Below are 14243 nucleotides of genomic sequence, written 5' to 3' on the forward strand. Positions count from 1 at the left end.
CAGATTGAAGGGGAAAGGTGGAAAGTTTATAGCTGAAAGGAGATGTCATGGCATTGTGATATGGTCAGGGTAGAAGGTTGACAACAGAGGAAGTAGGAGCAAGAAAAGGAGAATTGAGCTACAGCAGTGGATGCTATTGTAAATAAGGAGAAGTCAAGAGAGAGGAGATGGCGGGCTTGGTTTATAAGGTCATTTAAAGGAGTAATGTGGCGCGCTGTCAGGAATTGGCTTTCATTAAAAGAGCCATCAAGAGAGATAGGAAGAGGGAGACAGTGAGGATAAGTGTGTGTGCCTGTATTCCTAACAGAGGGAGAAACTGACCTCTTTTTAAGGTTTTTATTTATTTATTTATTTATTTTATTGTATCTTCTTGTATCATACGTCATACACATACTTTCATAGCTATTGGAAAGCATTTTATTTACCCACTGGGGAAAACAACCACTATAGTTTCTTAATTTCTTCCCTACGATTTGAGTCACTACCACTCAGCTGAGCCCACAGTGTCTTCACCACTGCTACTGTAGGAACGAATGTGAACAATAGGTCATACCTATCATTACACAGGGCCATGATAAGATTATGCTAGCTCACCAAGGACCCGTAGCGTTAGTATGATTTATGTGGATCATTGTCCTTAATCAGAGTCACGGTGAATTACGGTGAGTGGAGGAATTGGCTGGTATATGTGATGATATGTGGAACACATAATTCTTTCCTTTCGATTTCCTATTTTTTTTGTTGAGTCATAGAGACCTCCTATAAGGTGTCCAATCACATATCCTAAACTCAAGCTGCTTTTCTCCCCTTCTATCCATCATGTCTTAATTCATTCACACTTCTTTCCCCCTCTGTCATTCTTTTATTATCAAAGACACCAAAAGACCCAGTCCCCTGTTCCATCCTTCTTTCAACTCTCCTTGCAGATGAAAACTAGACTCACACTCAATTTGACAATGACACATAGCAGGCGTCTGCCACCATATCCCATCTACTCAGCAAAATGTCCTTGCCAATTCGCACTGTCTTCCATTAGACTTCTCTTTGACTTCTCATCCATGCAGCCAGCACTTCCAGTAGATTACCACCTTCCTCGTTTGCCTTACAGTCCAGCACCATATCTTGTTTGCGTCATTTCATCTACTGTACTGAGGTCTACATTGACTAATAGATGAGGTGCTCAGGATGATGGCTACAAACAGTGATATAGGCACAAGAATCATATAGTGTAAACAAATAGATATGCACTCAGGAAATAGAGGATAGAAAGTGCTATGATAGCGTATAGTGTCAAGTGTTTTTGTTTTTCTGTCCTGTGAGCCTTCACAAAGCCCCAAAGCCAGTTTGCCGCAAGGCATTTGAAGCAGAAATTAGTTCCATCATGTCACATCTATCTCATATCTCAGTTGTACTTGCAGCTTGCAGAGGAATCCTGGCCCCAGTTTAATATTTCACTCCTCTATTCCTTTGTCCACCTGTTTTCCGTCCTGCTGCTAACCACCTTTATCTTAAGCCTCAGGCCTCTGCTCTTTTCTCTTCCGTGTTTTTCTTTTCTCTTATCGCTCTGCCCCCCAACCCCCCCAAATCCCTACCTCATAAAAAAGACACCACTTTAGTCCCTCCACATACCACTTGGATGAGGTTCTCATGGTTAAATCTGTCTGTGTGATGTGAAAGTGTTACCCAGGGGAAAGATTGTTAAATGCTTTTACTTAGTGATCAGCTGGCCCTCTCTATGCTGCATGATTTAGAACCAGTCTGCAGTGGCAACTTGATACACACTCACGTTTTCTTACACACACACACACACACACACACACACACACACACACACACACACACACACACACACACACACATCATGAAATGGGCTTCCAGCAAATCATCAACTTGGGGGCCCAATGGTGAAGAAAAGTTGGATGTGGTGCTGACACTTGCTGACACTTGCAACAGATACAAACACACACGCTTACTTTGTTGCCCACTAACATTCTCAGCATTTGCTTTCGGGGTGTGTCACACTCTTGAACAAGCTCAACCTTTTAATATCTTGAAACACACATGCATTCTTTCACGTTCACTGGGACCGTGTTGTGAACAATCTGTCGTCACCTTTAACTGAAGTGGAGGGCTAAACTTGCACACTTAATCTGGTTTCGTAGGCAACATCTGCAGACTATCATCACACTCGTACACACACACAAACACACAGCGCGAGTAATGTCACATTGATGCACTAAAGCTTTGTTGCACAGGCTTTGTACAGATTTCCCTCGTACATGTGCGCACACACACACAAACACACTGGGTCTGTCCTTCTGGTCCTCTGCCTCCTGTTGGTTTTTGAGGTCACCTGTCAATCACAGCACTTTTATCATGTTCACCTTTCAGCTGTCCCATGATGCACTGCGAGGCCTCTCCTGTACATGCTTGACTGGAGGCTGTCACACATTGCTGAAATGGTTCACCACAGCACATATAAGCACAAAGACCCACACATATACACCTCTCACCGACTAGCACTTAGTCTCTCTCAGGAACACACACACTGAGACAAACACACACTAACTGTTTGCTGATTGCATTTTTTAAATAGGAGTCTGATAAGCTGTCAAATTCTTACCTCCATCCGGCTGAATATACTCTTCATTTTATGAGTTTGATTGTGAAGACACTAATTGCCTCCCTGCTCTATATCTCTTGTCTCTCTTCCCTGCTTCGTCTCTCCGTAGGTGGTGAGAGTTCCAGTAGAGAGCTGTGAGCAGTACACCACTTGCGGGGAGTGTTTGGGCTCCAGAGACCCTCACTGTGGATGGTGTGTTCTTCACAATGTGTAAGTGCTGCACGTATTAACATACTCCATCCTGGTGCACTTCATATGTAGCCTATTGCATTACACTGTAGATAGCAGAGAAAGCAGTGTTGGCTGTTTTAGTTCAGAAGATCACATTAGGAATGGAAGCAACAACCTGAAAAGTTTTATATTATACTTAGTAGGCTTTTACCCAACAAACTGTGATGACACCCTAATCTCCAAAACAGCTCTTTTGTAAATGTTTGTTATAGATTTAATAAAATTCTTCTAACAAGCTTAAATTAGTCCTTTAATTATCACTCAAGAGGAAATTTAAATTTTACAGCTGCTGCATGCTTCCAATAAATACTTACAGAACATGACAGCTTACATTATTAGAACTATTTTTCTCAGTGTTATTGAGCCAGTTTTGTGTGTGTGAGCATGGTATTGTACACCTGCAGACTTTTGCAGGAACAGATTTTACAGATTTTAGAATTAGTCTCTTTGTCAGTCTTTGGTTTTTGGATTAAGTCTTGTTTGCTATAAGATTACTGTTTAAGGTTAGATATGTAATAGAGGGATTTGCAGTCGGAAAATTGAGCTTAGCCCTCATAAGAGTGTAGTGATACATTTTAACACTGTTTACCTGCAATCTCGTCATTCTTTCTGTTTGACTGGAAGGTTTGTGTGCACACACTGTAAGGCGAGAACAGTTGCATGTTATTGAGAGGTGACAGCATGTTAAACCACATTTGGAATGCCTCAAGCTTTGGGCGTAAAGCCATCTCTTCATTACATTAATTAAACTTATAGTACGTATCACCAAACCGTCTCTCCTCAAGGCATGCACAAGCACATACACAAACTACTTGTTTTTACCCATTTCAGGAGACTATCACACATTTGAAATTACACATACAGTCATGATGGACTTAATTCAGTGACAGCCCGCCATTTGGACACATGGAATTGAAACGGGGGAAACGCTTCATTCACACGAATACACAGTCGCACACATCAGAAGAGCAGTAGAAGGGAAAAGGGTTCCTAATAAGAAAAGGTGTACAAATCTTTCTACTTTCTGCTAATGCCTTACAGTGTGTGTATGTCAGGGACTCTCAGGTGGGTGCTTGGTGACAGCTTTTTCTTCCCGACCGTGAGTGAAGGCTAACTAAATGAGGGAATGGGGGCACCGCTGTATGAAGGAAGCAGTTAGCATTTTTTCTGGCTCTCTATTATTGTTAAGGACTTGCAGTACGCTGCATCAGCATTTTCTTCTCACCGCTGGGACCAGATGTTGTTAGCGCAAAGGTGAAAGTGATAGCTAATGCATTATGAATTGCTTATAGTAAAGCCACTACGATACGGGGCTGAATGCTGATTTTTAGCACGATCAGTTGGCTTTTAATAAGCGTGGGTGAAATTGCTGACCCCTTTGATATGCATCTGGTAGGAAATTGCATCATTTTTTAGTGTTCAGGGAAACTTTAACGATCGCCTGTACATCTCCTGAGAAGTGTGAATTGGGTGGGCCTGTAAAGTGAAAAGATGAGGCGAGCTGATTGGTCTTGTAGCTTGGCAGTTCTTGCACAAATGTCACGACCAATAAGGTAATGATCTAAAGCCCTACAGTAATGGCTGGGGGAAGCTATTAGCCTATTTGTCTTTTATTATTGCTCCCGTTTCTGTGTGACTGTGATGGCTGTGTGTGTTTATCATCTTAATATGATTGTCATATTAGTTTAACAGTTTCTTGTGTCCACTGTTGCCTCTTTCCTCCTCTCACCTCTTGTCAAGCTCATTTTCTTTTACCCCGTTCTCCTTACCTTTCTTCTTGTAATTACTATACATTTTTCATCTTTTTTAATCTTTCGCTTCTTGTCTTGCTGTTTCCCAGATGTTCACGTAAAGACCACTGTGAGCGGGCAGGAGAGCCTCAGAGGTTTGCCTCTGACCAGAGACAGTGTGTGGAGCTAACTGTTCAGCCGAGAAATATTTCTGTCACGATGTCTGAAGTCCAGGTATGTCTTCCTGTTTCAGTGCACACAGATATCTTACTTGAGCAGAAAGACTGTAAAATGGCCAGAACTCAAAAACCTCCTAAACATTAGATTTATGTCTTCACTGGTATAAAAATAAAGTGTAAGGTTGTGTGTCCCACTCTAACTTGGTGAAGCGAGGCAAAGTTGTCGGGTGCAGCCAAGAAATGGCCTGGCACGTAACCCGCTGTTAAAATGTCATGTTGTTGTTTTCAGACTAAACGAGCAAGCATAACATAACATAATAATCAGTGAGCTTTAGAGGTGCCGGTAGACAGATTTAGTTACTGTTATTTGACAGAGACAGGGTGGCATTTTCCCAAAAAGGTTAGTGTCGTCTCAAAATGGTTTAGGCTGGTTGTATGATGCATGAGGATTTTTCAGCAGAAAAGTAGCTGGTTTATTTAAAGGTGACGTTATAGTTAACATTCACCTTCTCAATAGCTCTGTGAAATCTTCTGTGTCCACTGTGCCTTTTTTTTTTTTTTTTTTTTTTTAAGACAAATGAGCTTTGTTCATTAATTTGTACTAATATGACGTTTGTTAGATACTATCAGTTTTTTGGTAAAATGATTGAATTCGTCCTATCATCAAATTGGTACAACATAATGGAATTACAGAGAAATGAGCAAAGCAAGAAACGGTGTGCGTCTCTATATCTGGTGTACAGTGTTGCCAGTTTTCACTGGGATATAAATGCAATCTTATGTCATGGATTCTTTAGGAAATTACACCAAAAAAGTCACTTTTGAATATTTACAGCAGATTTAATTAGAAATCTGCTTTCCGTGCCCTCGTAATTTTTACTCTGAGCTTTTCGAGGTCTCGTTCCATCAGTGGCTCCTCGGTGTAATCATATAGGTTTGACTGATTACAGTTAGCCTCGCTTTCATTCTGCACATTAACTTGTACACATTAACCTTGCTCGAAATGGCCACTCCAGTGACTGATGCATACGCACATGCGCTCACTCTTTTATTCCTGTAACTGTCACACATACACATACCCATGTATCACTCCCCTTCTGTCCCAACAGCCATTAACCCTCATGTCATATCTTATAACAATCCATGTACACCGTGTCCTTCCATTGATCAAGCACTGGGTACTGATTCTCTCGCTCTTGCTCTCTCCTTCTCCCCCTCCCACCCGTAGCTGGTCCTCCAAGCTCGCAATGTGCCCGATCTGTCAGCGGGGGTCAACTGCTCCTTTGAGGACTATGTGGAGACAGAGGGACAGATCCAGGGTGGACACATCTTCTGCCTGTCTCCTTCTGCCCGGGACATCGCCCCAATCACTCGAAACAAAGGTCAGGGCAGGAAGGGCAATGAGTGATGAGGTCATTGGGTGGTAGCACCCAATGAGATGTGTGGCTAGGGTTATGGCAAGTTTTGGTGACATGCTTGAAGAATGTAGACACAAAATCTTTATGATACATCTTTGTTGGTTTCTTTGGCCTCTTGATCATCTTATTTCCATGCCATTCTGTACTGTATATTCACCATCAGATGTAGCAGATGTGTGCCCTCCTAAAGGATCTTGTAGTACACTTGAGCTTTAGAACAGAATTGTAATGTTACTCGTTGATTTGCTTTGCATGTCTATATTCAGTATTCCTTGTCATTTTCAATAAAAGCCACACACTCGCTTTCTGAAGCCTAAACACAAGTCCAGCTTTATCTACTGAAAATAGAACTGTTTTTGTATTCCCATTATCAACCATTGTGCACTGATGTCACTTTCATTTTATTTATCTGAAAGACTGGTTTTGTGCTTAACTTCATTTCAAAGCAGCAACTTCAGTGTGGTTTAGCGTAATGTTTAAAAATATCGACATCATTTTTTTCCCAGAGATTATGCACCTGTTTTATGTCCAATTCTGTCACACCACAAAGATGGTAATAAAAAAACTTGTTTTGTATTCGCATTCAAAGCACCGAAAACATGTCACATAGCGAGCACTAAGTTTCCTCAAAGCAACATCACAGTAGTTCTTCAACTGAGCCCATTATGCCCCATTATGAGTTCTCATCAGCCTTGGCATCCAAACACTGATTGGTGCTGCTATTTTTAATGCCACCCTACTGTGGGTGTGACATGAGTAGTGTGTTGCTAGGCTGCAGTATGTCTTTGTGTATGTGTTATCTGTTAAGGGCACAAAAGTGGAATACAGAAGTGTCACTCTGTATCGACAAATAAGTTGTTTTAATTTACGCCCGTGTTTATTCTGTTTTTAAAGTAGTTTTTAGATACAAATGTAATTGTTTGCTAATGTGTTTGACTTGGACTTTTCTCTTTTAAGCCTTCAGAGAGAGCACAATAACTGTTAATCTGGCTGCTTCCCTGTTTCTGATATGCAGGTGACAAGCGGGTGGTGAAACTTTACCTGAAGTCCAAGGAGACGGGCAAGAAGTTTGCCAGTGTCGACTTTGTCTTCTACAACTGCAGCGTCCATCAGTCGTAAGTGACAGTGACGACATGTTTTCTAGTTTGATGGGCGAAAATGTTGTTTTAGTCTTTTCCCTCTTGCTCTTTTAAGAAATGGCCTCTTTGTCCATTCGTACCATAGGCTGTCTCATGTTACTGTCCATGAGAGAAACAGTTAGAGACACACACACATCTATCTCCCCCCCTCGGACCTCCACGGGAGGCTTATGTTACAGTTGAAGAGAAAAATCAAATGTGCCATATATTAGAAACGATCGGGACATGCGATGGTAATTCTACTCTTTTTATCATATCCCACAACACACACTAATGGTACTTGCATGATTAATTCATTGCATAGTGGTCTGTCATAATGGCTCAAAATTTTGGACTCTACCTTAATTATTTTGTTTTTTACCCGCTTGATTAAACAAATACAGTTGGCGTTTTTAGCAATGACATTGTCAGCCTGGCACTTATTTACCCCAAAAAGATCAAAGCAAATATGATAATACTGAAACGGTGTGAATCAAATCTTGTGCCTCTTCCAATGAGTTGGTCTCCTTCACACTCCAGATGCCCTCAGCTCTCTGTGCCTAGTTGCAGTTCACTGCCTCTCCTAATCCACCTTCTGCTGAAAATCTCTACCACCCATAGAGCCACACCCTTAGGTCAGTCCTACCACAAGCCTGGTGCGCCCTGCCAGGGTAAAAGAATCCTCTAACTCCTCCATCCCCCTAACACAATACCCTCCCTCCTGCTCAATCGGGGCTGATCTAGGGGAGGCTGAAACGTCTGCTGGGGTATTAGCCTTGGGGCAGCAGATGGCTTGGGGGCCCCTGGGGTACCACAGGGCTCCATCCTGGCTTCCCTCTGGATGCAGGATGAGCCTCCTTCGAGGATTGTCTACAAACACACACAGACATACACGTGCAGTGTTACTCCACTCCTGCACTTACCGCTCACTGAAACCCCAACTGTCTTGGACACCTAATCCGTTACTGTGACCTTTAACCCAACCCCCTGCTCTTGTACACAAATCCCCTGCCACGGCAACGATGATTAGCTCAGCTGGTTAAGGGTGTGGTGGTTTACGATGTCAACTCACAGTTAATTCATCTCCCACAAGGACCCCATAATGTCGGTGTTATCTCTCAATGTCTTTTTGGGTATTTGGGTGCATCTTGCATCACATCTCATGTTAATAACGAAAACAAATATAGTAGGACACCTTTTTGTAAAATTCGATATCATATCAGATATTCTAACATGTCACTGATCTCATAAATCGATTGAAAAAGTACGAGAAGTGACAGAGACGAGAGAGTCGCCCGTGTGACGATATTAGCCCAATGAACTCTGATTAAGTCCGCTCCCTGTTCTGATCTAATACAACCTCTGAGTGATGTAATGGACATGTTTAACGAAGTTAGAGGTAGGGCACGTTGCATCTTCTGCAGCGACTCTGATGGTGAAGAGAGATGCTGAGATAAGAATTCCATTTGGAGCTGGCACTATGTCCCGCATACCCGCTGTTCCCCCCCAGGCGTAAGTGTTTGCCATCTGATGAGATCAGACTGGTAATGTTGTTGGTGTAATCAGTTCAGGCCCGCACAGCCACATGCAAGGCCCTGTTTCCAGAATGCTTGGTCATTCTTTGCAGAGCTGGGCTTTCCTCTAATGGCCTTGAACTTAAAATACTGCAGGCTCTTACACTATGCAGGAAGCAGACATTCTCGAAACATTCAGAAGCAGAATTGCGAGCATTAGCTGTGAGTGAATTCCCACGCATCTTTCTTTTTTCCTCCTCAGCATCATGTTGTACTTCCTGCTGTCTAGGCTTGTATGCTGGAGTATAAATGCACACTGGAATTGCTTTGCCAACAGTTTAATCTCACGTGCTAATACCCCCCCCCCCCCCCCCCTCCACCCACACCCAACCAAAAAAACACCAAAACAAAATTTTTTTAAAAACAACACACACCCCACCTTTTTATTTATTCAACTGATTGCGTCGTGGCCCTTGCCTTTTCAAAAATGCCATAAATTTGCATAGCAGTACTAATATAATTAGAATTCCCACTGTTTCAGTTTAAGGGTTGCTGAGATTGAAATAGAAAATCACCCGCGGCCATGATTGCTCCTTAATTAAATATTTCCATACGCTCCTTTTCATTCCACAGCCCCCCATTTAATAAAGATAAAGCATACAGTCTGGAAATGAATTAGAGTTTGGGTGTCTGAATAAGGCCACATGAAGCACCTTTTCTTAATATGGTTAATGTGGCTTGGCCAGTGTCTGGATCATTTGTTGTGTGATTGAGGGTGCTCTTTGGAGAAAGAAAATGTATTAAATTTGATAACAAGAAAGGGGCATGGTTTTGTGATGGAGAAAATGGTAGAAGAATAAAGCCAGAAAGGTTTGGAGTAATTATAAAATGAATGGCCCACATAGACTGCCTTGTTTTCTTGTAAACACTCTTGTAAACGCATTAATAGATTTATGTGCACGAGCATTAGTCCCTATGTGTTTTATCAATCCCTCTCAAATTTTGAAGGGATGCAGTAATGATAGAAAAGACTATTCTGGAGGGCCGTTAAATTATTCACCTCCACTTCTTTCAAATGAATCGTGACCAATAAATAACTCATTTTGCCAAGTGCACAAGTGTCAAACGCAGCTCACGAGGAGAGCTGATTGTGTTTAACACTCCAAACTGACCAAGGAGAAGAGAGAGGAGGAAGTCAGTCTATTGTGTTTGGCCACTGCTGCTGCAAAGCTAGCGTATCTCCATTAGCATCTGAATATGAGCGGATTAAATTAGCATTATGAGCGTGGACATACGGGCAGCGTGTCTCCAGCCGCTCAAAGGCTCTGAGTGGCTACAGGCGATGGGGAGTGACAGGAAGGAGCAATAAGGACGCTATTGGGGGGTCGGAAGAAAAGAGCCCACCTCTGGACACTAGAATTGAACGTCCTCAAATTGCCCTGGGTGGGCTTTTTATTAAAAGGGTGTGCACCAAGCCTAAAAGAGAGACCTTGAAATCCTAAGGCAGCTCGTTACAGGGGGTCCTGGTTACTTGGAGGAACCAAAGAGCGAACAGTAGGGGGTTGTCAGACAGGGCCTACTGCTGGCCTTGGGTGGCACGCATAATGGGCGACGCCTTTTATTTCAAAGGGCGTAACCATAAAAGTCACTAAAAGTTGGCAGTAGTTACCTGCTGATATTTTGCTCATTATTTCAAAGTCGTTGGTACACTAACAAGGCTGATTTGACATGAATAAAAGAAAAAGGAAAAAAAAACAGATATAAAGGATTATTATCGGGGTTTAGTGACAGATGTGTTAACTGGTGTGAATTACTAACTACACTTTGTACTGCTCACTGTCTGGTTCTGGTTACCTGCTGTGTTAAGTTGGTGTTGTACTGTATTTTGATGAACTCTAATCCAAAAAAGGTATTCTTTGACATTAAAAATAGTATTTGTTAGCAAGAGAAGAAACCCTAACAAGCAACGCCATGAGCATGACTAACTTACCTCTCCTTCATTTGTCTTGCACCAGTAATGTCTTCTGGTCTTTTGTCCAGCATTGACAGCCCTTCCTCTGTTTCTTGCAACTTCCTTTGGGACACAGTGTTGAGCTAAAATCCCAGTTCTGCTCTTTGACTCTCAGCACTGTATGGTAACCTTGCGTCGCCTAATCGCTTTCCCTCCATTTGTTGGCAACATTGACAAATCTCCTATTTGCTCTTGTGTGGTATTAAGAGGCCTGTTATTTCCTTAGCTGCACATCTTTTATTCTAAATGGACAGCTTCTGTCAGCACAATGCTAAATTGGTCAATTAAAGAGGCAGTGGGATTGAATTAAGCTCGAGCGTCTGATGTTGCTCAAAAGGAGGGGTCTGGGCTAGAAACGATCGCTTAAAACGTGCACCTAACAAACGAGTGGCCCTAATTGATCCAAATGAATCCACATCAGGGTTTGATGGATTCATATATGGGCTCCATCTCAGTGCTCACAAGTTAAGACCCTCATTTTTCATTTGCTGTGGGGAAGGGGAGCTCGCATTTTACACAGGGTTAAAACACACTTGAGAGCTTGTCAGGAGTCATTCAGGCAGAGGCACAAATTTATACCTGGTGGATGAGGCTGAATACGAATCAACCTGCTCGCTTTCCCAGCTTACTTATATTAAATGTAGTATTTTATTGTCTTTCCAATAAACCATATGCTCACACAAAGCTCAGTAGCTGAAATGAGTCACAGAATAATCTCTAACTAAGTTCATGCCGAAGACAAAAGGCTTTAGTAAGCTCTGTAATAAAATGAAACAATTTTATTTGCTAAGTCATAATGGTTACATTAGATTATGCAGTACACATAAATGAGATACCAAGTGGCTAAGCATCTCTCGAGGAGTAAGAGAGCACCAATAGCATGATGCCTTGTAGATAAACTGCTCTTAAACCTGTTTGGCTGTCCCTTACAGGTCCCTTTAGATGGTGGATACAGACTCATAAACGCTTCCCCACTTCCAGCCTAATGTTTCCTCGCTCTCCTGTGAGACCTCTCACCCCCTTTACCCCCCCTCTCCCATCTCTCCCACGATACCTGGCGTCTACATCTCTGTCAGGGAAATCCACCTGCTTTTGATCTCTCTCTCTCTCTCTCTTTCCCTCTTTCCTTCCTCTCATCTTTCAGCCTGTCTGTCTGCACCTCGCCTCAGTTAAAGCAGGTGAATTCAAAATCGTGAAGCACTCTTAGTCCCACGGATGAAAGAGGGGTTTAGACAAAGGGGAAGGGGGAGAGGGTGAATGAAAGAGTTGAAAAGAGCGAGAGGGGCAGAAATGGAGTGACAGAAAGAGGTAGATTTTAAAAGACTGACAGAATAAAGGACTGGAGGGAAATGTATACGGAGAGGCCAAGTTTGAGGAAGATTATTGAACATATAGAGGCAGCAAGCAGTGGACAGTTACAAGCAAGTGGGGAGTGATGAATGAGGGAACGAGGGAGGGGGGTACATATGTTAGATAGCTAGCTGGAAGATGGGAAGAATATATGAGAGAGAATATGAAATGGGGTGGCAAAAAACAAGTGGAAAAAGAGGGTTTTGAGGAAAAAAGATTTAAATAGCATTAAAATATTTATTTATATCAATTCATTCTTTTTGTATTGGTCAGTGTGGTGTTACCACTGTATTCAAACTATATTATCCCAGCCCTGTTTTACATTTTATTTTCAGTCTGCTGGTTCCCTTTCAGTTGATTCAAATGGTGCAACACATAAGTATGAGATATCACGGCTCCGTGTGTCCTGCTGAAGAAACCTATATTCACGCCTTTAACCTCCTAGGACCTGCCGTCCACATATGTGGACGTCACATTTTGGGTTATTTAGACCAAAATACTAAATTTTGCTCTACAAGGGCCTGATACCCGCTTACGAGGACATTATACTGCTACTGTTCTATCAAAATTTTAAATGAATATCCTCATATGTGGCTCTGATTTTTCATAAAAACAAAAATAAGGTAAAAAAAAATAATCTGGTAATTCTTTGTTTTTACATTCATCGGGCCAATTAGCCCAAATATCAAAGAGAAATTAAAAATGCATGCTGTGGAAGAGTTCGGGTCTTAGGAGGTTAAGGTGGACGACCTATGGCGTGCATGTGCACTGCTCCGCCTGCACATATAGCGCGATGTGTCGCTCTGCGCGACATCCTCCCAATACGTCATATGAAAGCCTACAGCTAGCTCTCACAGGCCCAGAAGCACCCATTCCAGGTGTGTTCAATTTTCAGGTGACCACATCGAGTGTTCCCGCTGTATTTTCATTGTCGTGCCCCAATATAGGTGCCTTCAAACAGCTGCATGAATGTACATGTTCCTAAGTTCCCAAGCTGCTGCAGGTTAGCTTGGCTGGCTGCTCACAGCTGGCACACTTGCGCCCCTTCACCGTGGGTGGTGCGAGCCGTTGCTATGGGTTACTTTCTGCAGTTCCGGGTCAAGCGGTTTCGTTTCTGCAGAATGATAAAAACTGCTGTTCGCAAGGAGGCTGCAGTGATACTGAAGAGGAAATAAGTGCACTGTTGCAGAAAAGAGCAATACAAGTGGTCTTGAACACTGAGGCAGCTTTTAAATGCAGTTGGCCTGGAAGATTGATTGATTGATCTAAGACGTGCTATTTTTCATGTGGCTATACACCCGAACCACAAGCACTTTCTGAGGTTTGCGTTCGAGGGCGTAGCCTATGAATACCCGGTGCTGCCGTTCGGGTTGTCTCTTGCTCTTTGCAAATGTGCCGAGGCACCATTGGCACCCTTCATAAATAAGGGTCTCAGCATCTTAGCCTATCTAGACGACTGGGCTCTAGTAGCTTGCTCCAAAAAGCAGGCAGAAAACACAGCTATCACACAGTTAGGCATTTGGTTTCTGTTTTCCTGCTACTGTTCACGTTTTCCCCTACAAAGAGGAGGGAAAAAAAGAAATGACATATTGTGACAGACCACACATCCCAAACACAGTCCGTTCCATAAGCGAATTTCATATGCTTAATGAAGAGAGATGACAGGATAAAGAGAAAATAAAATAACATGCAGTCTTCTTCCAGCAAGTTAGATCAGGTTATTGATAGAAACTGATGGACCAGTTTCACTTTTTTCTGTGTCTGTGCCATAACAAATGATGCTGTAAAGCAGTGCAATGACTGAGCCTGAAGTAAGAAGTCAGGTGACCCTGTTAACTTCTTTTCTCTTTTAATCTCTCTCCATTTTAGCTGTCTTTCTTGTGTAAATGGCTCCTTCCCATGCCACTGGTGCAAGTACCGCCACATGTGCACCCAGAATGCCAACGACTGCTCTTTTCAGGAGGGCCGTGTCAACAACTCTGAGGTAAGATTCATTGAGCAGATTAGTGCACATTGCTGTCACTCCACTGCAACATCTTCTGCTGCATGTATATTTGTTATCTATCGAT

General features: G+C 42.5%; 1 protein-coding gene across 4 annotated transcripts in view; it reads left to right on the forward strand.

Annotated features, from left to right (window-relative positions):
• The window catches only part of plxna1b (plexin A1b), a 181396-nt gene that overhangs the window by 96381 nt on the left and 70772 nt on the right, over window positions 1–14243 (forward strand). For all 4 annotated transcript variants that reach the window (XM_082534175.1, XM_082534177.1, XM_082534176.1 and 1 more), the window contains exons 5-9: window positions 2733–2833; window positions 4695–4818; window positions 5992–6145; window positions 7197–7296; window positions 14044–14158. In XM_082534175.1, coding sequence (XP_082390301.1) covers window positions 2733–2833; window positions 4695–4818; window positions 5992–6145; window positions 7197–7296; window positions 14044–14158 — 594 coding nt within the window. The remainder of the gene's footprint in view (window positions 1–2732; window positions 2834–4694; window positions 4819–5991; window positions 6146–7196; window positions 7297–14043; window positions 14159–14243) is intronic.

Source organism: Aulonocara stuartgranti (assembly GCF_965226115.1).
Source record: "Aulonocara stuartgranti genome assembly, chromosome: 5".
In the NCBI taxonomy this organism is placed as follows: domain Eukaryota; kingdom Metazoa; phylum Chordata; class Actinopteri; order Cichliformes; family Cichlidae; genus Aulonocara; species Aulonocara stuartgranti.